This window comes from Pollicipes pollicipes, unplaced genomic scaffold (genome assembly GCF_011947565.3).
Source record: "Pollicipes pollicipes isolate AB1234 unplaced genomic scaffold, Ppol_2.1 Scaffold_1600;HRSCAF=1878_pilon_pilon_pilon, whole genome shotgun sequence".
Taxonomy (NCBI): Eukaryota; Metazoa; Arthropoda; class Thecostraca; order Pollicipedomorpha; family Pollicipedidae; genus Pollicipes; species Pollicipes pollicipes.
Genome location: NW_023595962.1, coordinates 14,132,379 through 14,159,541, shown reverse-complemented (window position 1 = coordinate 14,159,541; position 27,163 = coordinate 14,132,379). Strand labels below are relative to the sequence as shown.

General features: G+C 54.3%; 1 protein-coding gene across 1 annotated transcript; it reads left to right on the top strand.

Annotated features, from left to right (window-relative positions):
* The first annotated feature begins 509 nt into the window (after positions 1-509).
* On the top strand, positions 510-13,708 carry LOC119090017 (histone acetyltransferase KAT8). Its single transcript, XM_037212818.1, has 13 exons — positions 510-653; positions 2,298-2,452; positions 3,806-3,923; positions 4,867-4,993; positions 5,593-5,679; positions 6,149-6,280; positions 7,262-7,358; positions 8,241-8,374; positions 8,875-8,981; positions 10,402-10,539; positions 11,256-11,329; positions 11,733-11,832; positions 13,349-13,708. The coding sequence occupies exons 2-13, from the start codon at positions 2,389-2,391 to the stop codon at positions 13,383-13,385; spliced, it is 1,215 nt and encodes a 404-aa protein (XP_037068713.1). The 5' UTR covers positions 510-653; positions 2,298-2,388; the 3' UTR covers positions 13,386-13,708.
* The last annotated feature ends 13,455 nt before the right edge of the window (positions 13,709-27,163 follow it).

The window sequence follows — 27,163 nt, the reverse complement described above, 5'->3', positions numbered from 1 at the left end:
CTTTCCTTCCAAGGGTCGGGGCTTGAGACCAAGTTGGGGAAGGGCTAAAGCCCCCCCCCCCTCATTTAATAGGATATTACGCTAATGACTTCGCTAGTCTATTCTGTAAGTATATGAACGATCTGAGGCAAATATACACTTACATTTTTTATTTGTTGCCTCATTTTGATCCACTTCTTTCATAAATGATGAGATCAAACTTGTTCTTGTTTAAGTTTTCAAGTTCTCCTTCTTCTGCCTGTACCACTACCTTTCTGCATGTCGGGCACACCAGCTGACATGAAAATATTTTCGCGAGAATGCATGTTTTTGCCTGTCAAATGACTACGAATTCAATTAGCTGGGTCAAATGTACGCAGCTTTGCTCGTATACGTTCATAAATGCGACTGAAATACCAAGGAAAATTAGAGGCAGTGAAATAGTCCGTTCCTAAGATCGCCATTAGTAGCGCAAGAGAGACGCAGTCCTGGAGCGCAGGCTATTGCGTTCTGAACCGTTGCTGGGTTTCGTCTGTTTTCAAGATCATAAGCGCGGGGGTGCGCTGGCGTTACTGGTCGCCGTTTTGCGGTGTGTAAGTTGCCTAGCAGCTTTAAGCAGCACATTTTCAATCGGTTCCGAAGCTTACAATCTGCACCCGACAACACAACAATTGGTAAGAGCATACGTTGTCAGTGCGCGTAAGTTGCATTGTTCAACTCAAAGCTATTTCGGTGTTCCTTTTACAGAACACATTTTGTACAATGATTTGTTCTAACGTTAGATAGGAAAGTGCACCCTGACCCTAATTTCAGCCATCTCATAACTGCATGTCTTTACCAAGGAATTTGAGCACTAAGTATAAATATATTAAATTAAATTATTCATAATATGGAGTAACAATAAGGCAAATAAATGGTTGATTATAAAGAGGGTATAAGTATGGGTCTAGTGTTGCACAGGCGTATACATCATGGCAGGGCTCCAAAGATCATCCATTTAAGTGTGCAGGATATAAATTTAACTTCATGATGCCAGCATTCTGGCACCCATGGCCTGCTACACCCAATTTGTTGGCTGCTCATCCATCATCCTTCGATCTGATGCCCTGGTGTCTGACCATCTGGCTGATTTGCCAAGCCCATGGCACCTAGATGCAGGGTCAATCATTTCCTGGCTTGATGCCGGTTGGCTGGTTTTGAGCAAGAGAGGACATAACAGGCTGTGAGCTCCGAGAACAGACTATCAAAGTATGAAAGGATGTTAATCATCTGGCCACTGAAGTGGTCAACTATAGAGGCCCTGCATTTTAGCAAGCCTGGATGCATTTAAGATCAGCATAAAGACTGAATCCCTGACATAGTACAGCATGGGAGGCAATGATATTGCTGTATCATATTTTGGTTACCCCAATTGTCATTGGATATTGGCAAGTCAAATCAGGTCATAATCTCAATTTTTGGGGATCTTGGTTTACTGACCTCCCATATGTTGTTGCGTGTAGTTGCCTTCATTTGCTGGCGGTGGCGCTGTGGCACAACTCACCGTGAACAATATCATATTCTGCTGTAAAAGTCAGATAACACAACCACACCATCAGGAATGTCAATATTTTGTCATGCTTTTGCATCCCCCAGTGTTCAGTTTGTGGTCTACTGCCCCTTCCTTTTCTAAAACTTGGCCAATTGGCATCAAACCAGGTATGGGGGGGGGGGGGGGGGTCAACCCAGTTGTGCAATGCCTTAGGCTTGAGGGCATGTTAGATGGCTGAGTTAGAGGGTAAAGGATTAGCACCAGCATTGTGTGCTGAGGCCACCAAAGAGCCAGGATTTGGTAGCATGAAGTTATATTTTCATGCTGCGCACTGTGCAAGATAAACTTTGGAATGTTGTACAGCCAGACTATGGAATACAGTGACACACATTGCTTTTCCTGCCAATGTCTGCTAATATTGGTGATGTTTTCTCCCAGTATTTTGTGTAACATTTACAGTGAAAACTGTAGCTTGTGCTTAACAATACCAAACACCAAAGGCATTCTATATTACATGAACACACCACCAGAGATTTCACAAGCATTAAATATCAAGGGGGCTGGTTGTGCTCCAAGAGAAGGGGGAAGACCACATACCCAGGGGTTGACAATTCTGACACCTGGATTGTCACCAGGACCAGGCTGCCACAGAGTTTTTTTAGTTGGGGGGATAATCATGTCTACCACTAGTTTACCCATGCATGTCACCCCTATAATACAGTTTCCCCAGTTCATTTGTGTGGTGTCACTTCACTTCATTCAATACTAACCCTGCCCTCTCATGCAGGGGTCGAGCCGCGCTGCTACCGTGCTGCCGCGAACAGCGGTGCGGCTCAGCGGTGAACTTCAGCCTGCGTGGTCGGCCGACAGGTGGCGACATGGACGCTCCGGACGTGCTGGTGGGCAGCAGCTACCTCGTGCAGCGCGCCGACCACCAGTGGCGTAAGGCTCAGCCCTCCGACCGTGCTGCTCCCTGACGGCAGTCTTGCGATGGCTTGGGACCGAGCCTGTGTTGTGCTCAGCCCTCCGACCGTGCTGCTCCCTGATGGCCATCTTGCGATGGCTTGGGACCGGGCCTATGTTGTGCTCAGCCCTCCGACCGTGCTGCCCCCTGACAGCGGTCTTGCGATGGCTTGGGACCGGGCCTATGTTGTGGCAGCAGCCAGGCAGTGATCTGTACAGAGCTTGCCTCTACCATGGGCCTGGTTCACCGACCTGGTGCACGGTCTGTCACGTGGGCATCGATCCTGGACCTGCGTGTAGGTCGACGCTGCAGCAGTGCCCGGTGTCTTGGCGTACCCGCGGGTGTGTCCGCAATCAGACAACAATGCTCCGCTCTTCTGCACAAGGACCATGACCTTTCAGTATCATTCAGCATTTCTTGTTTAAGGTTCCTGTGGCTTATTTCAGTGTTTTTTGAAAGGGCATGGTTAGCTTCCTCTCCTAAGAATAGTTAAACCATTTGATGTTTTCTTTTTTTTCTTCAATGAGGGACGAGTCATCAGTTCTGAAAATGTGTGAATTCCTAGAACATTTGTTCTTGTCTTGCAGATGATATGTTCATTTACCTTGCTTTATCAAGTCCATTTTGCATGCTCTAAAATCGGGGTACATTGGCAGGTATGAATATGGCCAAATATAGGTGTGGGCTTATGTCTTTTTAGTCAAAGGTTTACATGCAATGGTATACAAGTGCTATTAGGCCCACATTTGCCTTTATTGTCCTGTTATTTCTTGCGCTGACATTCCAGTTTGTGGTCTTGACTGACATGGTGACATGACTTCACTGACTGACATTGTGCCATGATGACACTGACTGATGTGGTGACATGACACCGACTGACATGGTGGCATGACACTGACTGACATGGTGACATGACAACACTGACTGACATGGTGACATGACTTTGTTGACTGACATTGTGTCATGATGACACTGACTGACATGGTGGCATGACGACACTGACTGATGTGGTGACATGACAACACTGACATGGTGATATGACAACACTGACTGACGTGGTGACATAACGACACTGACTGGTGTGGTGCCATGATGACACTGACGGACACGGTGACATGACGACACTGACTGACATGGTGGCATGACGACACTGACTGACATGGTGCCATGATGATGCTGACTGACATGGTGACATGACGATGCTCACTGACATGGTGGCATGACGACGTTGACTGACGGGGTGCCATGACGACACTGACTGACATGGTGCCTGTGCAGGACAGGTGTGCGAGCCCCCGGCTGACGCCCCCCTCTCACCCCTCTTCCGGCAGACTCAGCCGTCGTGCTGCAGCAGCGGGCGGCCGGCCCTAGCGGCGACCTCGAATACTACGTGCACTACGACGGCCACAACCGGCGCCTGGACGAGTGGGTCACGGCCGGCCGGCTCAGGTGGGAGCGGGAGAGTGGAGGGGAGCGGGTCACGGCGGGTCGGCTCAGGTGGACCGCCGGTGGGCTGCTGGGGGGCTGCTGGCCGAGGGGCGCCGCCCAGGCTGCCGGCCTGGCGCCCGTGAGAGCAGCGGGGGCGGAGCGGGCCGGTCGCTGTGACCTCGGTGGCGCGGCCTGGAAGGGACATGTGGATTGGCTCTGTCTAGCGCGTGGGCTTATAAACGCATGGATGTATGTGCCTCGCCCCTGTTGCGTGGCTAGGGTTTGTACAGGCTAGTTTAAAAAGGAATTATTGGTTTTCGGAGCGCGTCAGGTACATGTTATCAGAAACCATTCGCTGTGTTGGTCTCAGTTTTGGTGTCAGGTGCGTAAAAAAGGCGATCGCGTGAAAAGGAATTCGAACATTAGACGAAGCCATTACCAATCACCTTAGACAGGAACACGGAAATTTGCCCACAACTCATTGTTGCGATGGCCGCCATTTGGGTGAAGGATGGTGGAAGTCTTCGAGCCTCCAGCGCTCCTAGCGATCTCGTAGGCGTGTGCAGTGTTATACGCTGGGCAAGAGCCCCAGCTCGTCGGCTACCTGCGTCGGTCCTCCAGCCGGGACTGTCGTGATCAGCTGCCGAACGCGAACGAACGTGCGACTCTGTGACGTCGTGCCGTGTGCTTTCGTGACGTCACGCCCTGTGTGGTTATGTGATGTCACGCCGTGTATTTCTGTGACGTTACTCTGCGTGTTTCTGTCACGTCGCGCCGTGTGTTTGTGTGACGTCACGCCGTGTGGCACTCTGAGGTAAGGCCGCACGCTTCTGTTATGTCACGCCGTGTGGTTCCATGATGTTACGCCGTATGGTTCCATGGCGTCCCGCCATGTGGTCCTGTGATGTCACGCTGTGTGCTTCGGTGACGTCACAACGTGCCTGAGTGGCCTGCTGCGCCGCAGACGGCGCGAGAGCCAGCCGGGGCCGGGCCAGGAGCGGACCGCCTCCTCGGACCCGCTGCTCGAGTCGGACCGCAAGATCACGCGCAACCAGAAGCGCAAGCACGACGAGATCAACCACGTACAGAAGGTGGGTTGGCGGGCGGCGGCAACGACGCGGCGCCGGGCCGGGCCGGGCCGCGGCCGCCACCCGCCCACTGCGAGTACGTCCAGCCCACGGCGGGTCTGGCGTGTGGACTTGCCGCGTGCGGCCATGGCTGCAGCCCCGCCCCGGGGGCGCATTGAAGGTGGTGCTGTCGCCGTTCTCTGCACGACTCTACGCGTGTGGCAGTGCCGCTGATGATGCGTTTTGCATGGCGTGAGAAGGCCATCAGCAGTGGATGTGACCTAAAATTTGGACGGGTTGGCGTGACCATGGCGTGACTGCGGTGTGACCGTGGCGTGACTATGGCGTGGCCATGGCGTGAAAAGGCCATCAACAGTGGACGTGATCTAAAACTCGGACTGGTTGGATATCGGGAGACAGCAAGCAATGCTGAACCCGTATTTGTATCGCGGTTTTCCACAAAAGTCGTGCGTAAAGCGACGTCGTTGGTTACTAGTTGTTTCTTGGTCGGTGGTTCGTCTGGCTGTGCGGCGAATCGCAAGGTTTGCTGCGGGTGGTAGGTGGTCGTCATGGCAACGGTAAGGCTGTGTCGCCGCGCGGAGCTGATCGCCGTCTGCCGGCAGAGCTATGATGAGATGGACCCGACCACAGCCGCGCTGGAGAAGGAGCATGAGACCATCACCAAGGTCAAGTACATCGACAAAATACAGGTGGGCGCCGCTAGAGAGCCTCCTCTAGTGGTGGGCACGGGTCGCCGACGAGTACCACCTTCGTGTAGTGGTGGGCACGAGTCGCCTCTGAGATTCCGCTGTGGCGGTGGGGGCGCGTGTTCTCACTGAGAACCTCGTGTTGTGGCGGACGCCAGTCGGCGGGTCGCCATTGGTAACCGCCGTGCGATGGTGCAAAGGAGTCGTCGCTGACAGTCCTCCGCAATCGTGGGTTATTGAGTGCTGCCAATGTAGATGGCGTGCTGCGAGACGGGTGACGGGAGCTCTTCCATGTTGTCTGAAGCACGCGCTCCCGCTCAAAACGTGCCGATCCCGTCAGCGAGCAGTGGGGCAGTTGGCGTCCCCTTCATCCGTCCCTCCCTCCACCGCCTCCTGCGCCACAGCAAGCTTTTTCTTCTCAGCAAGCTCCTTCCATCGGTCTGAGTGCCGTAGCACCGTGCTCTGCCTCCAGATCGGCAAGTACGAAATCGACACATGGTACTTTTCGCCGTACCCGGACGAGTACATGAAGCAGTCCAAACTGTACATCTGCGAGTACTGCCTCAAGTACATGAAACAAGAGAACAGCTATCGCTTTCACTCGGTCAGTCTGGTAGGCCTGAGGCGGCGGGAACAGGGCCTAAATATTTTCGGGCCGCTTGCCACTGTACCCTCGCGCATGCCACTGTGCCCTCGCGCATGCCACTGTGCCCTCGCGCGTGCCACTGTACCCTCGAGTGTGCCACCGTGCCCTCGCGTGTGCCTCGAGCGTGCCACCGTGCCCTCGCGTGTGCCTCGAGCGTGCCACCGTGCCCTCGCGTGTGCCAGTGTGCCCTCGCGCGTGCCACTGTGCCCTCGCGCGTGCCACTGTGCCCTTGCGCGTACCACTGTGCCTGTGCTTGGCTTCATCCTGCCTTTCCCCTATGAATGGCATACCACGCAAGGGTGCAAGCAATTGTTTTCGGTTGTTTCGTTTCGTTTCGTTTTTGACGCAGGCTTGGCGGACGTGAGGTGAACTTAGCAGGTGTGCTTCCCTCGCTCCCGTGCCGCACCGCAGGCTTGTCTGTGACATCCACCATACGCCTGTGATGGCTCGTTGCTCCTGTGTCAGTGTTCCACCATGTTTCGGGACAGTTCCCGTTCATGTTGTGTGCATGCTCTATGCACCATGTTTCCGTGGGTTTAGCATCATATGTCCCTGTGTAATGCACCATGTGCCCGTGGTTTTGTGCGCCATGTGTCCATGTGTTCTGAACCATGTGTCCATGTGTTTTGCAACATGTGTTTGTCCTCTACACCATGTGTTGTGCGCCATGTGACGATTGGTTCTGCATCATATGCCGATGTGTTATGCACCATGTGACCATCTGCTCTTCACCATGTGGCCGTGAGTTCGGCACCATTTGTCGGTTCTGCACCACGGGACCATGTGTTCCGCACCACGCGACAGCTCAGCACGCTTGTAACCGTACCTCGTCCTGTGCATCACCCGCCTTCTGCGGCCGTGGCAGCGCGGTCCCGGTCGCGTCTACGCCGCCGCCGGCAGCGCCATCTAACGGCGTGCTCCCCTGGCTGTCGTTGACAGGGCGACTGCAGCTGGCGCCAGCCGCCCGGCCGCGAGATCTACCGCAAGGGCACGCTCTCCGTATACGAGGTGGATGGCGCTGACCACAAGGTTTATGGTAAGCAGCAAATACGCTCAAGGTATATATATATATATATATATATATATATATATATAAAGAAGACATGTGCGATTGAATGGTTGTGTAGCAACGAAATGTCTAGCTTTTGGGGTGTTTTGTGGCCAAATGTTCCCGGCATGCAACGCTGATCCTAAGATGGCCACCGCACGCTGCATCATACTGACAATAGATTTGTGCGCGTGAGTAGATAACAGTATTTAAAGAGCGATTCTACAACGCCAGCGTTGTGATGCCGGCGCTGGGGGTCGATTCATATGCAGCGCGCCCATTCGGCCCGCTGGAGTGGTGGCCATCCATGGCCAAGGAGAGGGCTGCACAGCCGGTCTATAGTTAACGCGGTTTCTGGTCTGGTTGTGGGCACTGCGCTCTTGCTTGTTGGCCCTGGCCGTTGTTTGGTGCGCCTGTTGAAGGTCTGGGCTGGCGTCAGTTTTGCTTGTGGCATTGGAGTGGATGGATCATTTGAGTGTGCTCAGACCTTCTTTGTGAAGCCAGGAGGTAGTCTTTTTACGGCCGTGGTAATGATTTATTGCTGGCTGGCGTCTTGTGCGGGCGGTTATCGCAACTGTCAACGCACAGAGGAACGTTAGTAAGTGGAGTTAAATTGAATACAGAAGCTGGCCATCATAATTTAAAATGATATTTGTGGTCAGTGTGTCATTTACCCAGCGATGCATGTCAGAATATGTGACAGCGTAATCAAACGCAAATCTCCCGGTCTTCAGCGTAGACTCTGGCCTATTCTCAGTCCTAGAAATACTTTCTTTCTTTTTCAGAATTCGCTCGGTTGCGAGCGAAATGCGCCGACCCTCGCACTGGTCAGCCACCCCAAAATACTGATCGAGGCGCTGTCGTTATCAGGTCAGAACCTGTGCCTGCTGGCCAAGCTGTTCCTCGACCACAAGACGCTGTACTTCGACGTGGAGCCTTTCCTCTTCTACATCCTGTGCGAGATCGACCGGCAGGGCGCCCACGTGGTCGGCTACTTCTCCAAGGTTAGGCGGTAAGGGGCGGGGCGAGGGGCGGTCCCAAACTGATGGGGCGGGGCGGCGAGCGGTCCCTGACTATGATGGGTCGGGACGGTGAGGGGTTCCAGACCGGTGGGGCGGGACGGTGGGCGGTCCTGGACTGACGGGGCGGGACGGTGGGCGGTCTCAGACTGATGTGGGTAGACAGGCAGTCCCAGACTGACGGGGCGGGACTGGTGGGCGGTCCCTGACTGTGATGGGTCGAGGCGGTGGGCGGACCCGCCCCGGCCCTGCACTCGACTGTGCAACTTGTGCCTCCTCGGTATTGTTATGATGCTATCATGGAAGGTCTGACACCATTTCCCAGTCCTGCATCCTTTTGTTTTCTTTTACCCGTCTGGTTCTCGTGTTCGCTCGGCCGTCCGAGGCTGGCAGCGCCGGCGGCGGCACCTCCGCCGTTCTCTCCAGCCCCGCCGGGCCTCGCTCGTCACAGCCTCCCCCCCCCCCCCCCCCCCCACCTGCCGCAGGAGAAGGAGTCGCTGGAGGGCAACAACGTGGCATGCATCCTCGTCCTGCCGCCTTACCAGCGCAAAGGCTACGGCAAGCTGCTGATCGCCTTCAGCTATGAGCTCAGGTGAGCTGTGGTGTGATGTGAGATGTGCGATGCGAGATGTGATGCGAGATATGAGAGCTGAGTGCGAGAGGTGAGATATGAGATGTGGAATTTGAGAGATAAGATATGAAATTGAGAGGTGAATTTGAGAGATGAGATATGAGAAATAATATGTCAGATGCAGGATGTGAGGGGTGAGATGTGAGATGCGGGTGCACCACGGCTCCAGTGGGCCTGGGCGAACTTCGTTACTTCTGTTGGTTAGCTGAGTCGGCATGGACGCAGTGGGCAACTGGTTAGCGTAAGTGATCAGGCGGCCTACACTGGTGAGATGCAGTAAGCATGAGTGTCAGTACGAAAACGATGAGCCTGGCGTGCTCCGATGATGCGGTGTAACCCGGGAACCCAGGCATGGGATGTAATCGTCAGCTTCTGCTGTGGTGAACCGCCAGAAAGAGAATCAGGGATGCGAGGCGAATGGAATGGGCACGTGAATAATCAAGTTCGTTTTACTCGCGAGTCGCGAATTTAGTTATAATTTGATTCTAACCTAAGGGTGCTTTCAATGTCGTGACTTTGCCTCTATTCGCACTCAGGAACGAGATTCGGAGAGGTCACGTGCCGTCACTGCCACCATTCACCCGGCACTATGTCGTTACAAATTCGCCCGTATGTGCGCGCATGCGCGCGGCTGCGCGTACTTCATGTCGCTGTGTGTCTGTGTGTGTGTGTGGGCATGTGCGTGGTGTGGACGGGCACTCGTCAGCACGCGGCCCTAGCCATCGTTGTGTCACCACCTCCTCATGTGTCACCGTCTCTCCGTGTGTCACCACCTACCGTGTGTCACGGCCTCCCCGCGTGTCACCGCTTTCCCGTGTGTTACCGCCTCCCCGCGTGTCGCCGCCTCCCCGTGTGTCACTGCCTCCCCACGGTCTCACCGCTTCCCGATGTGTTACCCCCTCCCCGTGTCACCGCTTTGCCGTGTGTCACCGCCTCCCCGTGTGTCACCGCCTCCCCGCGAGTCTTTCGCGTATCACCGCCTCCCCGTGTGTCGCCTCCTCCCCGTGTGTCACCGCCTCCCCACGTGTCTCCGCCTCCCCGTGTGTCACCGCCTCCCCGCGTGACTCCCGTGTGTCACCACCTCCCCGTGTGTCACCGTCTCCCATCGTGTCGCCGCCTCCCCGTGTGTCACCGCCTCCCCGTGTGTCTCCGCCCTCTTGCCCGTGTGTTACCGCCTCCCCGTGCGTCACCGCCTCCCCGTGCGTCACCTCCTTCCCGTGTGTCACCGCCTCCCCGTGCCACCGCCTCCCCGTGTGTCACCGCCTCCCCGCGTGTCTCCCGTGTGTCACCGCCTCCCGGTGTGTCACCGCATCCCCCTGTCACCGTTTTCCCGTGTGTCACCGCCTCCCCGTGCGTCACCGCCTCCTGGTGGTGCCGACAGTAAGCAGGAAGGCGTCTGCGGCAGTCCTGAGAAGCCGCTCTCCGACCTGGGCAAGCTCAGCTACCGCTCCTACTGGAGCTGGGCGCTGCTGGAGGTGCTCTACGAGTACAGGGACATCGCCAACCTCAGCATCCTCAGGTGAGGCCCGCCCAGACTCCCTCCGGCTCCCCCAGACGCCAACTCCGTCCGCCTCAGGCGGGGAGCGTGTTCGGGCGCTTCATGTGGGCCGCCTGCTCTGCTTAGGCGATCCGCCGTAGGCTGTCAGAGCATTGTTTGCAAAGTTTCGGCTGGCTTCGTTAGCGCCGCTTTTTTAGAACTGCAATTTGACGTTGCGATGAAGGTACAGATTTGCGTTGTGTGCTGGGTACTAAGATGAACACCGATTCTAAACATGCTTGCTGCAGCAGTTCCATAATCCAGATCGCATTGTCCGTGTGATAAAAAACCGATGCGTCGGCTGTGCTTATTCCATTACGTATAAAGAATGTCCGTTTATGATGCGTGAGCATGTACATCGCGTATTTTAGATACTCAGCATTACAGTTTTACGGAATGATTGACACGAGGTGAATTGCATTAGGAGTGGTGCGCACACCGACGCACCAGGCGAGGACGTCAGTCCAGTTCTTCCGTAGCATTACAGGGCATTGTGTTATTGTCAATGTTTGTTGTTCAGCTTGCTCACCCGTTTTATGTGATTGCATTTTCCGCGTTTTCCCGTTCTCAGTGACGTCAGCAGTGTTTCCCGCTCCTAATGACGTCAGCAGCGTGTTCCCGTTCCCAGCCGCATGAGCGGTGTTGTACCGTTCTCAGTGACGTCAGCAGTGTTGCGACCGCGTGCTGTCATGTTTCAGTGACATCACTTCCATCGCGCTGCCGGACGTCATCACGTCGCTGCAGTCGCTCAACATGCTCAAATACTGGAAAGGTGGGTCGTCGACCGGCTGCGAACCGTGTCACTGAACCCTGGGTGGAGCCGTCCAGCCGCGCCAAGGAAGCATACTTCTGCCATTGTTTCGAGAAAGCCATGTTGCCAAAATATCAGCCTAACTTTATCTCTATTCTCCTGTTTTTTTTTTCCGAGGAACAAGGCCTATACTACGGTCTTATCAATGGTGCAAACGATTAAACGACGTAAACGTGCTTCAAAAATACACACGTCATCGGGCGTTGAGTCTCCGTCCTCTCCCGCCCTTAACTGTGCTAGTCTCCGGTTGTGCTGGGGCCCCGTCTGCTGTCCGCCCTGTACGCCTGCGCGCGCGCGCCTGTGAGATGGGCGGCGGGCGTCGCTCTCGGGCTTGCTGAACGGTCGCCGTTGGCGCTGCCGGCAGGCCAGCACGTGCTGTGTGTGACGCCGAAGCTGATCGAGGACCACATCCGGTCGGACGAATTCCGCCGGCCCCGTCTCTCCGTCGACACCGGCTGTCTCAGGTGAGCTGGCCGGGCGTGATGTGACGACCCGGCGTGACGCTGGTGCGGGGGGCATTACGGGACGTGACGGCCGGTTGTGACGCTGGTGGGGATGGTGTAATACGGGACGTGACGGCCGGCTGTGACGCCGGTAGGCATGGTGTGATACGGGAGGTGACGGCCGGCTGTGACGCTGGTGGGCATGGTGTGATACGGGAGGTGACGGCCGGCTGTGACGCTGGTGGGCATGGTGTGATACGGGAGGTGACGGCCGGCTGTGACGCCAGTGGGCATGGTGTGATACGGGAGGTGACGGCCGGCTGTGACGCCAGTGGGCATGGTGTGATACGGGAGGTGACGGCCGGCTGTGACGCTGGTGGGCATGGTGTGATACGGGAGGGTGACGGCCGGCTGTGACGCCAGTGGGCATGGTGTGATACGGGAGGTGACGGCCGGCTGTGACGCTGGTGGGCATGGTGTGATACGGGAGGTGACGGCCGGCTGTGACGCTGGTGGGCATGGTGTGATACGGGAGGTGACGGCCGGCTGTGACGCCAGTGGGCATGGTGTGATACGGGAGGTGACGGCCGGCTGTGACGCTGGTGGGCATGGTGTGATACGGGAGGTGACGGCCGGCTGTGACGCCAGTGGGCATGGTGTGATACGGGAGGTGACGGCCGGCTGTGACGCCGGTAGGCATGGTGTGATACGGGAGGTGACGGCCGGCTGTGACGCCGGTAGGCATGGTGTGATACGGGAGGTGACGGCCGGCTGTGACGCTGGTGGGCATGGTGTGATACGGGAGGTGACGGCCGGCTGTGACGCTGGTGGGCATGGTGTGATACGGGAGGTGACGGCCGGCTGTGACGCCAGTGGGCATGGTGTGATACGGGAGGTGACGGCCGGCTGTGACGCTGGTGGGCATGGTGTGATACGGGAGGTGACGGCCGGCTGTGACGCCAGTGGGCATGGTGTGATACGGGAGGTGACGGCCGGGTGTGGCGCCGGTGGGGATGGTGTGATACGGGACGCGACGGCCGGGTGTGACGCCGGTAGCGGTGTGATACGGTGTGATGATGGTGTATGACACGGTGATATCTCACGGTGATATCTCATATCACCGTGAGATATCACCGTCATCGGTGATATCTCACAGGACGTGACGCTGGCACTGTCGGCTAAACGATTCAACCGGTGCTGTGACGGCGTGTAACGGCGTGTCGTGGGTCATAATCCTGCCGCGCCAGTGGCGTAACGGTGCGACTTGTGCGGCAGCGTTTCGAGTACAGCAGTTCAGTGACGGCGTTGTGTTGCGGGCATCGAGGACCGCGGACACGTGGACGGTGCCGTGATTGGTGTCAGTTTATTAACGTCTGTCGCTGGAGGCTCTGACATGGCGCATGTCAGACCGATGGCGCGTGTTGATGGTGCGTGGTAGCCGTCGTCGTCACCGATAATGTCGTGTGTGTCGTGACCGAGTGTGTCGCGTCGGTCAGCGGTGTTGCCAGATCTGCTGATGTTCACCTCGTCCCGATAGGTGGGTGCCACCCAAGCGACTGCCTCGGAGAAAGTAGCAGGCGTCGGTGTCGGCGGCCCTCGCGGTGCGGCCGCTACGACAACGGAGTCGTTCCTGCGCCGCTTAACGGAGTCACTTCGGGGCGGTGCGGATAGGCGGCGAGTCGGTTACCTGACTCCCCGACTCGCCGCGGTACGCTGCTGTCTGTGGGTCCGTCGCTGTGTTTATATCGGAGTCACTGGGCTGTCACGCGACTCTGACTTGCGACAGTGAGTCACTGGCGCGAGCCAGAGTCGTCCCCCGCTCGTTGTCACGAGTTATTGTCATTTCATTGTCTTGTCATGCGACGGTCATTGCATAAATACATCCCACCGTGTCATGGATCGAGTTTTGGCGAAAGCTGAAGGGCGTGATGTGCCATAGGCTAGCGCTTGGACTAATACACGTTACGCGATTGTAACACGCATGCGCACACACACGCATGCACGCACAGGCGCAGCCAGACATACGCGCTCGCATACGCAACACGCATGCGCACACGCACGCATGCACACACAGGCGCAGCCAGACATAGCACACGCGCATACGCAGTGCCTCTGAAACGGCCACTGTATTGAATAGAGCCGCCGTGCCCGACGACGTGGTATTAGAGCCATCGTGTTGCCACTTCCCGTCCTGCGTCACAAGCGTCAGAGAGACTGGAACATGGGATCAGGAGTGCGGTGACCATGTTAATCCTGCTTGGTTGCTGTCCGGAACACATATGCAGCTTTAAGCCATGTCACAATAGGTAAGCTGGTGTTCTTCAGTGCATAGTTGCGTCTTACCCTGTTATGTCCAATTTACGCTGGGGTTGTTTTCTGTTAGGTATACAAAAAACCAGCTCCTTAATGGAGTTGTGGCGCTGTCACGGCCATATCCAATCAGTTGTCTAAATGCACCAACGAATGAACACTAGGCCTAGCTCACGCGATGCGCGATGAGTGCTCCGACCCCCCAGGACAACACGCGGGAGACGCATTTATAACTGAGGCGTGCGTCTACTGTAGGCATGGCCATCCACATGAAGGCGATGGCCAGTCTGATGTCCCCACCGCCTGCAGCACTGCAGGAAGCTTTTCAGATTAATGTCCCCGAACAAAGTAGCTGACATGTCAGTGCTCCTGCTCAGTTTGATGGCTAGTCAGAAATAAGCGTGTCGAGATTTAGAATGTATAAGCCCTTGACTAGAGTTATTACGAACATGTAGCATTTTGGTAATGTAACGCAGGGTTCCATTTTGCCCGATTACCTTTGCCATTTTGCCCGATTACCCTTGCCATTTGAGCGATGCTTATCCCAATGACGTGGGCTGCTTTGATAGCATCTGTTCCACCTCCGCACCGCTCTTTCACATTTAGGCCTATCACACTTCATTTATATAGTAGGTGTCGATACCTCAACTTCGTTCAGCTGCAGAACCGAAGGTCTATGTTTGGAATGGGAATACAACCGCCGTCACATAAGCGCTTCACGGCGAGGTTACGAATCCACATGATTTGAGCTATGACGCCTCACTCGAAGAATTTAGAGCAGAAAGACACGCTTCACAGACTGATTGACATCTTGGATCGTCCAGCATGGTGAGGCGATCATGGAAACAAAATGATAAAAGGTGCTAAAATAACACGCCGTTTGAGCTGTTTCTGTAATCCATTGCTATTTATCAACGGCGTCATGGTGGATGAAGATTTGGTGCTTGGCCAGGTAGCTTTCGAATGGCCCATATAGATGTCGCCAGTGAGGCCGTCGGAGGCCGAGCCACTATTCCTGCTTCAGGTTCTCCTCGCTGCCGGGCTCTGTGCCGGCCACCGGCGTGGTGAATTCCGTTTCCGCCTTTTCGTAGCCCTCGTCGTCGTCCTGCGCCGGCTTCTTCACTCTGCGGGCGAAGATGTCGAGTGACGACGGTTGCATGACCGCCCGTCACCCCTCGAAGACAAGGCCGCGTTCCGAATAGATACACATGGCCTGCGCGGACGTCCACTGTCCCGTGGTCCAGCGGCCTGCCCTAGTCTAAGTGACCGTTAACGGGCGCCGAGTGGTTAGAGTAACGCATGGCTGTCTGTTCACGGCCTTCGAGCGTGGTCTGAGATGCAGTCGGGACTCCCTCCTGACTCCAGTCAGGGGGAGCACGGCACCGCGCGTGTCTGGGTCCCACCAAGCCCCTTAAAACAGCCAGAGAGCCGCGTCTGGGATAATCGCTCCCAAACAACAATCATCCACATGGCTCCGGCATTGAGATGCGTCGGCGTTGCGCGTCGCCATCCAGCGCATCACCCTTGACAAGTATGTGGAGAGCCCTTATCGTGTGGGTCGCGCTACGTTAACTACACTGCTCTGTCTAGAATCGAGGGAGGCTTTGAGGCGCTCTGGCGTGAGCTGTGAGCGTGAATCCTGCTCCACCTTACAAGGAAGCAATACGGCACATCCTACAGACTACCCTTTGCCGGCGGTGAAAGTGCCCCTGCCCTCCCCCCTCCCCACCTCCCATCCCGAATCTGCCAAGTCGGTCGCTGTTCAGGCCCGTCAGATCCTCACAATCGTAGCCCACTCATAGAGACTGACGTAAGCCACAAGGCGCGCCTCTCTTCTTATCCCCGACTCTCAATCTGACCACATTCCGCGTGGAACAGCTCGGGCCAGGGATAGGACAGGGATAGGGCAATGATGGGGCAGGGATAGGGCAGAGATAAAGCTTGGATAGGGCAGGCATAGGGCAGAGATAGGGCACGGACATGACTGTTGCACGCTCTTTGCCCCTCTCCTCCATCAGAAATGACCGGGAAAGACTGAAGGCGCTTTGACCGTCCTGAGACCCGACCACAAAACAAAACACTTTGTGTGGCGTTGGCGACCCGCCGCTGTCCTGGCCCTGACCCCATCAATGCCCTGACACGTGGCGCCTGCTCACAAAAAGTAGTAGAGGAGGTAGCCGGCTCCACCCAACATAGCCAAACTGAGCAGCAGGGCCAGCACGAACAGCACGATCTTCTTCGTGTTGTTGTTGCGCACTGAAGCGAACCAGTCGTCCATGGGATGCTTGGGATTCATCCACATCTCGGTCGTACCCTTCACGAGCTGCGAAGGCGAGGGATCACGTTAGGGGGCAGAATAACTCCGGGTGTCACGTGAGACGTTTTAAAAGGATCATGTCTGTTAGAAAAGGTTTGCTGTGCTCGCACTGGGACGAGTGGAAGCTTACGACTCAAAAATATAATTTTTCAGCCTGCACGAGTTCCGCACAACTAAAGCACTGGCCCTATTCATCTTTGTGTTCAGCCATGGGGCTGCGTACTGAAAGTACACAAGATGAAAGTATCTACCGCTAACGTGAACACACTTTCCATAGAGCCCATGCTGTGACCATGTACCTTACATAATACCTTTACAGAAACGTTACAGTGCAAGGATGATGACATTATAATTTTGGCGAGAAAGCATACGAAATGGGTCAGGAGAGTGTGCCACAACTTTCTATGCATCAAACTAACCCACAATTTGTGTGCAGACCCAAAGTTTGTTAGCACCAGGATGGGTGACAAATTAGGTACAATTTCTATCGGGAAGACAGGAGTGGAGGCAGGGGTCAGGATAGTGGGATGGGGGCGAAAGGTAAATGCGACGAGGAGCAAATCTTAAGGCATTCCAAAAGAGTATCTCCCCCCTGTAACATCTCCAAAACACAAGTATTTGCCTGCCTAGGCACAGTTTTTGTTTTTTGTTTTTGTTTGTTTCTTGTTTTTTGTTATCGGCTACCGTCGTAGAAGCCTAGCCATGGACGGATGGCTCATGCCCGCCCACATACCGGCGGATCAGGCCGTTCGACAAGCTTGGGCGGCGGCTTGGCCGGCTTGGAGCCCAGCGTGTAGGCGGGAGCCAGTTCGAACCGTGTGGTCAAGGTCAGCTTCATTGCGTGCTTCAGCTGCCGCGGGATCCGCTGGGAGAGGTACCTGGGGAAACGTACCGGTGCTTGGAATGGACACTGGAACCGACGGCGCATTGAATGGGGCCCGGGCCCCATTCAATGGTTGAATGGGGCCCGCTTAACTTATCACGCTGTGGCTGTGGGTCGTGGAAGTATACAATCTTGTCTTGGAAATTGCGCTCTGTGAAATGAGGCCGTGTAATTTGAAGTGACTATTATGTGTTGAGAAACACGCCCAGCATTAGGGATAACCAAGGATTATTACTGTATAATGACACTGTAAAAGTATTTACGCATCTCTCACCTCATCTCATCGGGAAACCATCCACATTCCAAGGAAAGGCACCTATGTCAGCGATAACTGCCCACACTTCCCGAACGCCCACATAGGAGGGGCTCAAAGCAGGAGGCATGCGCATCACTGCTTGCTATCGGCCCGTCCGGCCAACGAAGTAACGGAGGTGGGAGAGGGGCGCCGCTGGAGGAAGGGGGAGAGCAGGACCAGCTTCGAGCGCCGTCACGCCGTCCCACCAGTCCCAGTAGATGTAGGCAGTGAGCGCGCTCGTGTTGCTCCAGATCATGTAGGGCCGCTCCGGCGGGAAGTAGATGGCCGAGAAGCACTTGGTGCGCAGCTTGGCCTGGTCCGGGCCGTGGGAGTGCACGAACTTGAGCGCCCTCTGGCAGTCGCCCTTCTTGTCGATCAGGCTCTTGGTGACGGCCGGCAGCTGCTGCGTGAACTCCTGTCGGCCGGCGACGAACACGCGTCAACACGTTACGATCGCCGCTTGTGAACGTCGGCGAACACGTCGGCCGTGCGCATCTCGTGACACTGCCGAATAAAAATCACGAATATAGCTGTCGTCGCTCTGCATTTGCTGTTAAAAAAGAAAGGCGTTGGAATCACGAGCGGAGCACGATGAGAACAGTTGGTGTGACAAGGCTGCCGAAATGGGTGTCTCGCAGTGGCAAAATTTTGCTTCGTGAAAGATAGTATAGCCACTGCCACAACTGTCATACCGCGGCCTCTTCATGATCGGGTTTGGACAGCAAACTGTGCCGAGCCTGTTTCGCTGGTTCTGACCGCACTGAACGTTCGAGAACTCCGTTGTAGACAAAGCGAGCCGTCTTGCCCTTAATGAGCCAGTAACGGTCAAAGCCATAACGCGGCCGACTGGTAGTGCTGGGACTATCCTGGGCGAGCAAAAAATTACGGGCGCTGCCCGAACAGAACTGGACGGAGCGAAACGGGACGGATAAACAAGGGACGGGACGGCACCGAGCCGAATGCAGCCGGACAAAACAAAAGAAGCGAAACGGAACGGATCGGCGCGGCACGGCACGGCACGGCACGGCACGGCACGGCACGGCACGGAGCACAACGATCAGAGCACTCACGTCCGACTGCCAAAGTCGGGACGCGTTCACGGTGACGATGGCTCTCTTCTTGCTCGGGGGTGCCCAGATGAACGTGCACCTGTGGAGTGGAGAACACTCATGTCATCCTGCGGCCTCAGTTGGAACGGGCACTTTCAGATTCGATCGTGTGCAGAACCCACCGGCTATGTTTGCTTACATGCGCCGGTCAGCTGTATCCTTGGTGGTTTATACCCCCCCCCCCGCACCCGGGCGCGAAGAAACGCTACCTATCAACCTACCCACCGATCGGCATTTCGGCCATATCACTGATCGATGCTTCTGAGACGACAGAAATAAAGCTAAGAGACATCCCTGCTAAACGTAACGTGGCTGATGATGCATTCATTGGTCATGTTTTGAAAAAAAGATTTGCTTCAGGTCGTATCAGGTCACTTGGCCACAGCGCCGATTTTTTAGCGCTTGCAGAACATTTTTGCGCCGCATACCAGTTGTTCGCATTCCAAAGCCAGTAAAGGACATCTTTGAGCACGAAATGGGTAAATAATGGCGGCCTGTCGCCATGCAGGTTACTTTTGACGTGGCAGTGGCCCTTGCAATTTTAACCGATATTAATCACACGTGAATAATGTATTTGACCCTTGCTTAGGTTCACGCCTTCTTGCTCTGATTCCGATTTTCAACACGTTTTATGCCTATTTGGTTGGAAAAGTGTTATGCTATATAACTGAAAGTTTTGGTTGTTACTCAATGTGCCAGCACATTAGGGATGGCCTTACTTGCCGGGTCAGTAGTTGAGGTTACCGAAGTTAACGGGCATAGTTGAATCCTTAGACACCAGGCCATTCATCGGTGATTGCTTCCCGGCTCAAACTTAATTTGAGATTAAATGGTGAGAACGGTGTACGCACCTCCATTCCCCCTCCAGTGTTGCGAATCAAAATAACCCCCCTCCCCGGCTCTCGAAATACGGTTTAATGAGCAGCAATCGCAGTTATTGTCCTTGCGAACAGCGGCAATATCGGGCTTGTAAACTCCGGTGAAATGACACATTTGATCTACACGTATAACATGTGTGACGTATAACGCATGTGATGGATAATGTACGTGGTGTTTGACGTGCGTGGCATATGACGTATGTGACGTATGACATATGTGACATTTGGCTGTATAACGTATGCCGGTGTGATGCATGACTGTGTGACGTATGATGACGTATGACATATATCACGCAGGGCTTATGTGACATATGGCGTGGGTGGCGTCTGCCATGTGGAACGTATGGCGTGTGTGACGCATGTCATATGGCATATGTGGCATGGCGTGTGGCATGTGTGACATATGACATGTATGACGTATGGCATGTGTGACATATGACATGTATGACGTATGACGTATATGATGTATGACGTATGACGTGTATGCCGTATGACACGTATAACCTATGACGTACGGCGTGCGTGACGAATGATGGGTGTGACGTATGGCACATGACGCGTGCCAGCCTGAGCTCGGATCGGGGCGGTGACGTACCACTGTTTGGAGACCCAGACGTCGGGCGCGGCTGCCAGTCCTCCCGTCTTCCTGACATTGATCGGCGGCTGGAACAACGCCAGGAGCGTGTCCTGGTCCTGCGTCAGGGCCCTCGCCTCCTGCCGATATCAGAGCCATGCGTGACGTCAGAGCCAGCCGTGACGTCAGACGTGATCATGCGTGACGTCAGAGACGCGGGTGTGACGGGAGGCCAGTCACAAGCGACGGCGGCTAGATGTGACGTCACTCAGAGGTGATGTCAGATACAGGCGATGGGCGAACGAGTGGAGCAAGGTCGGCCATTGGTGGGAAGTGACGTCATGACCACCGATGACCCGGGAAAGGCGAGTGTGGCACGGGTCAGTCATTTGGCGAGAGGTAACGTCATGGCCACCGTTGACACAGCAGAGGCACCTTAAACGCTCGTGGGACGGGGGGTCATCAAAGCACGTCATCAGGTTGTCAGAGGCTGCTTTTAAATCACTGAGAGCATGGTGGTAGACTTGCTCTGCCTGAGTGGCCAACATGCCTACACATTATGTGAGACAAGGAAGAGTTTTCCTATCACGGGTGACGGCTGCTGTACGTTTTTTCGAGCTCACGTCGCGGTCAGGTCGACCACATTTCGCGTCCAGAGGCCTGATAACGCAGCTGGGAGATAGAGACAGCCAAGGTTTTCCTAGGCGCCAGGGGTGCTTTCTCCGTGAGCAAGCACCGCGCCGCTTTTTAGCGTTTTGTCGGGAGCCACCAATGGTGAAAAAGGAAAAATGCGGGACTTAATGGAAATCATCCCCCCCCCCTATCGGCTGCGCCCGTGGTAGAGCCGGCAGAAGCTGTCGTGGGAAAGAGCCGTTGTCGATGCCCAGCATTAGCTCATATGTCATAGTCGGATATGCGTCACGAGACCCCAGACACCAGATCGCGTCTTGCCCAAGCAACGGCAATGCAAACTAGACAAAAAGCCTATAGATAGGCCGATGAGGCTAGATAACGCCATCAAACGGTTTACCAAAAGAGAGACGTGCGAGACATCAGGCACTGACGTGTTACTTACGTCTTGGGGCCACCGACGGCTTGAATTTCGACTACGTTGCCTGCTATTGACCTGCTCCGTTGTGCAGCCTGAGCAAAAACACCGCGACTACGTCTCGTTACACAAGCCTTCGCTCTTTGTCGCACTGGACATTAAGCAACACATTGAGCCACACCTGCATAATGAATGGGTTACTGTTGGAGTTATAGTCACGTATATGTGGATGTACAACTTCACAGATGGAGAAGGGTGAAAAAGTCGCCGTGGTAAAGCGGACGGGGCCAGTACATTGCGAAGATAAAACTAACATGTCAGAAATATGTCAGCTTTGATGAAGGCTGCTGTGACTGCTACCGCGCCTGTCCTTTTAACCGCGATAGTCCGGTTATGTGTAGGTGAATTGTGGGAAAAAACCGGAGTGGTAGCAAACACAGACCAATGGCCATCGGGAGGCAGAAGAATAAAGTGAGCCTATGGGTTCGCCATCATAACCCAAAGTGCATCTTGTTGTTTTCCAGGCCAGTTACGTTAACGCCAGTGCCGCGCCAGCAAAGCACTCACTGGGGCGCCGATAGCATAGTGGTTAAGTTGCGCGCCTGGGAAACCAGAGGCATGGAGTTCGATTCTCCGCGGTGCATGCCTGCACTGCCAGGGTGAGAGACAGGCGACGCCGCACAGCCCCAGCGGCTGAGTGCGTCGCAAAGCCCAAATATGACGACGCTGATAAAGCTCTCACTGCCACCACCACTCCTGACCGAACAAGCACCCTGGATGCTGCCAAAGGCTCGCTCCAGCTCGAGGCACAGCGCCCCCACTCGCCTTGTCAGAGAATATCTCTCGCTCCTTGTAGATGTAGGAGCCGGCGCCCATCGGAGCCAGCACGTTGCGCCCGCGCTGCTGGTGCAGCTGACCGCGCAGCTTTTCCACGTGCACGTCGCCGCTCTTGGTGATGAAGCCGAAGCACGAGGCCTTCGTGTTGAGGTACTTGTACTTCATGAAGGTGTTGTCCTCGCAGAACTGGCCCTTAAGGTCGGAGTACGGGCAGAAGCACTCGCAGCTCACCGGGTCCTCCGGTCGGTTGTTCAGGTCGATCAGCGGGCTTGACGCAATGAAGCCCATGTTCTTGCAGACTCCGTCCTTCTTGAAGCACTTGGCATTGGAGCCGCAGGTGAAGAAGAGCCGCATGCGGTAGAGGTCGTTGCCCGTCAGCTGCAGGCGGAAGTCGCTGCCGTACTTGGAGCGGTCCAGCCGCACCTGCTCGTAGATCTCCTTGGTGACAGTCACCGGACGCGGGTCGAGCGGGTTCGAGTACTGGAACGTCTCCGGCACCAGCACCGAGCCGTAGTCGAAGATGCCCGTGCTGAAGGTGGCCGTCTTCATCTGGTACACCTCCTCCGAGGTCTTGCGGCAGTGGTCGAGGTCCTCGAGCAGCACGGGGTACTCGTCGCGCCACTGGTCGCTCTCGAAGTAGCGCTCCGAGAGGCCGATCTCGACGTTCTCGAAGTTGACGGTGACGTGCTCGTTGCGGTCCGGCTCCTGGATCGGGCTGCGCGCGCCCAGCGACCGCGCCACGAACGCGTGGATTTTGCCAGGGCCGCAGCTCCGGAGGTCGTCCATCGAGATGACGTTCATCTTGTACTCTTCGTTGTAGATCATCGCGCAACCAAACTGGTCGGTGATGCATGTTGATCCCTTGAAGTTTATGCCGTTGGTTCCTTTGGTCAGACTTGGGTCGTCGGGAGGACATTTGATGGGCTTGTCCAGTGCCAGATCCTTCATGTTGTAACATGGAACGTGCAAAAACCACTCATCGATTACTTGCTGAAATAAATACTTCTTGTAAACTGCAAGATTTACATCAACATAGTATCTATACACAAATGATTTCACACCATCATCGTACATTGGACAAATGTCTGGAATAGTAAGATCCATGTAAGGTTTTATATCGGCATATGGTATTTGGGAACCATACGTCTTGCCCTTTTTCACCGCCGCCCACATTTCATTGAAGTCCTTTAAGCTGTTTGGTAGATCCTCGGGTGCCCCATCGGTTGGATAAAGCACGCACAAAATGAAAACCGCGGCCACCAACGTAGTTTCTACACGGGGGCTTTTCTTCCTCATGATCTCTACGTTAATTTACTTCCTTTACATAATGCAACAGACTAAAATAAAAAGTTTCACCTGACTTATGAACTGAACGAAGTGCACAGGAATGAAGGTACGCAAATTTTACAATGCCTGCTCGCTTTCTTTCGTTGGCACTTGATAATGATATGGTAGGCACTTTCATCACGGCGTTAAAAAGTCAGTACCAAAAGCCTCATTCCTCGTAGCAAAATCAGGACAGTGGAAAGATAGATGTGTTGATTTTTCGGTAACATACCCGACCGAAACAATTACCAGTAGTTATATTATACCAGTTTTGGGAAAGGCGTGTTGCCGAAACATCCACCCATCCATCTCTTCATTCTCCTGGTTTTTCTACGAGGAATCAGGCTATTACTACTGTCGCATCTTTACACCATGTTCCTCGCAAATGCACTTAACAGCTTATGTGTTGAAAAATCGGTAATTGCGCTTTGCAGAGATGGGGAACGAGGCATGAATGGCATACATATAAGCGAATATTATCAAGTTGAGTACGTAGCATAGACTAATCCATGCGAACTAATTTTTTGCGGCATGTTCGTCGCGAATTCTTTGAAAATAATTGCCTTTAAGTGAATGGTCCACATTTGATGATATTCAGGCAAGCATCAGATACGATGAAATAAGCTTACCTGTGACTATTGCTATACTTTAAGTGGAAAAGATTGCTCTAGACAACAACGTTTTTCTTTTCAGTAACTATCCTCCTCAACACATTATTGTTTTATTGCTTCGTGGAACGTATGTATGACTTTTGAGGTGTTACCGAACTGGCCGTGAGAAATTGCCACCCTGGCAGGCGTTTACTTGAAGTACTTCAATATCCCGAAAGGTGGCCGTAGCGGTGCTGGGTGTGTTTGCTGAACCAAATATCGTAATGCGCTCGTGTTTGGCCCTTTTTGGTGGTATTCTTGTATATTCATCCGTGAGCTTAAGGTGTTACTTGTATTCACACACTCGGTTATGGCGCTATTCTCAAGTTATTCGATTACAAGTCTATCTTTGTATTATCTTGCGCCTGTGTTCAACCTCTGGTATTTTGTAGCACAAAACGTGAAGAAATTTGCACAACCCGCATAACACTGGTTGAGACTTAATTGACATCCGCTATATCTGCATATCGTGCTCACAAACACCAGATATGAACGACTCGACGATTTTATTTTTATCGATCTTGATCGTGATATGGCTAATGGGGTGGCAAGATCTGAATGGCGCAAGGCCATGTAATAAGGTATAATCATCCGCGGATTTTTCCGGCACTTTTCCTTCGCCATTACAGTGACGTCACAAAGTCGCAGCCTGGCATCACCGCGCCGTCAGCATCACCTTCGCGTCTGCTACACCGGCGCACCTACTAACAAATGCATCTGGTGATCGCCACAGGGCACTTCAGGACGTACTATGAGGAAATATAAAAGGTTATTTTTGTCACGCCTGTTGTAAAACAGCGAGCATATGCCTAGGAACTACGAACCCATGTGCCATGGCACTCCCATTTGCTGAGGATGCCAAACATTGAGTTTATGGCGATGCATTGAAGTCGGCCAGCCTACAGCTGCTTAAATGCAGGTTAGTGAACCTGCCCAAGGTCCAGCCACTGCCAAAACGAGAACTGAGCGGCACCAGGATCATCATCCGACCTGTCGCGTTGAGCCTCAGCATTATGCATAATAGCGCGCTGGGTTGCACTGGTGTGCGATTGAGGCAGTTTGAGACGACGGAAGTAGTATGCTGCCTGGTAGAACATAGGACATTGTGGACATTGCACATTGCGTCAACCATGCCAAGAAACCTCTGAAGGTCGTGGCGCATGGTGTTAACCAAGATGATATCCGTCACGCCATGCAGCCAATTTATCGAACACGCGTATGACCCAGAATTCGCCGTATTTTACTAAAGCGACTCTTGCACCCAGCATACACTTCATTGTGCACACTTGGCGAGGACCCAAAATAAACAGAGGGAACGGAGAGCACAGCTATAGACAACACAGCATAAGTCCGGAGTTACGCGACATGACAACCAGTCTGAAGCAACCCAAATGTTTATATGCGAAGGAACCGTCTATACCTCAGACAGACACACAAGCATGCAAGACAAAAAAGGCATAACGACGCTTATTTAAGCTCACTTTCTTATGCTCACATAAGCACAACCATATTCACTTCGCGCTGTCCACCTGATGTCGCACCTGTTTAGCTGCGCGCCTGGCAGCAGCTCGCTCAGCCCCAGCCTGATTAAGCCATCTGAGGTGCAGATGGATGCGCGTCCCCACCAGCTTCCGAGCAATCCGCTTGTCCAGCGCAGAACTTTCTCACCAGGAGCTTTGTGGGGCGGTCCATGACGCCAATGTCTTGGTCCATGCCTCGGTCCATCACTAGTTGGAACACGATCTCGAAAGCCTCGACAACGCTCGTCCAGGCCGGCAAAGGCACCATCAGACCACCCTGTCTAATCGTGTGTATCCAGCTGTCTGGCACACAGCTGGGTGGTGCCTCTCGGGTCGACAGTCCCATACTTGGATCGAGGTGTTTGCACTTGGCCGCCATGAAGCCCACAACGAAGGCCAGCGCCTCGTGCTCGATGTGTTTGTCCTTGTCCATCTCGTCGCCACAGCGGGGGCCATTTTTGGTCCTCTCGCCGTCACCGGCGCGGAGCTTGCCTTTGCCCGACTCGCTGAACCCGCCGTTCTCGTCCACTTTGTTCGGGACGGGCATTGGAGACATCGCGGCTGCTTGCTGGTAGGCGGCCTCCACGTCGTCCGTATGCGTTGCCGCTTCCCGCACAGCTGGATCGTGGATCTGTGACACAAAGAAACAGTCACTTCCGTGCACCTATCAGGCGCATTAATCAGACCATTTACAAATCACCAGTTTTGTTTTTCATTGCGACAACAAAACGTCTTGGACCCGAACATGCCCATTCTTTCCTTATGGCACGCTTGTTTTTATGCACAGTCACTTTTTTGTGGTCCAGCGTGACATAATCCGAGCGGGTAAGGGGGACGGTCAACGGCCGACGAGTACTGCACTGCCTGCACCACTCTAATGCCTCCCGCTCCTGGCCATAACCACGGATCTGTCTGTATGGACCCCTTTTATAGTTCCATTTCATTGCATCGGCTGCCCCAGGGGGGTGGCGCCGCCATTTTTGTTTTTCGATGCAAAAATGCACGAGAACAGTACGACTCTCCGAGGCTCCAGCCCCCCCCCCCCCCCTGCGCCTCCATTCGTCTCTGCCCGTGGGGTTCAGGGCCTATGGTTTAGGCACGGCAGCGGTTTTTACCACGGTATTACTGTATGTAATCCCGGAGTTTGGTGACCAGGCAAATAGCCTTTATTTGAAATCTCAGACACTACCATGAACAGTAACACGAAGAGCCCAAAAATGGTTTATAAGTAACAAGACTCGCAAAAAGCCGAGTGAACATGTACGGTATGCAGGTGAAAGAACTGCTTGAGGCACCAGGGTAAACCAATATTAGAAGTTCATTGATGCGCTAGGTACTGTACCTATGAACGGTTGTGGGGTTTGTTGGTCAGTTCACAGTGCGTAGACGTACTGTCAATGGGGCTGGGACTCGCTCGTGTAAACTTACCCTCCCCCCGCCGCAAACCCTAGCTACGTCCCGACCCTCACCCCCCTTCGCCCGTGTAGCATGGATGACTGTGCCACTTGTGTGGTACTCAGGCCCCACTTTGTAAACAAGATTATGGCCGGAAAATCTCGCTTGAATCTCGTATTGTAGTATACAAACTGCACAGAGCGGCATGGA

Bases quoted from the DNA above. Each gene is read 5' to 3' on its own strand.
- LOC119090017 (XM_037212818.1), top strand. From the start codon at position 2,389: ATGGACGCTCCGGACGTGCTGGTGGGCAGCAGCTACCTCGTGCAGCGC. The intron at 4,994-5,592 runs GTGGGTTGGCGG...GTCTGCCGGCAG, and splicing joins AGATCAACCACGTACAGAAG to AGCTATGATGAGATGGACCC. The intron at 7,359-8,240 runs GTAAGCAGCAAA...TGTCGTTATCAG, and splicing joins CGCTGACCACAAGGTTTATG to GTCAGAACCTGTGCCTGCTG.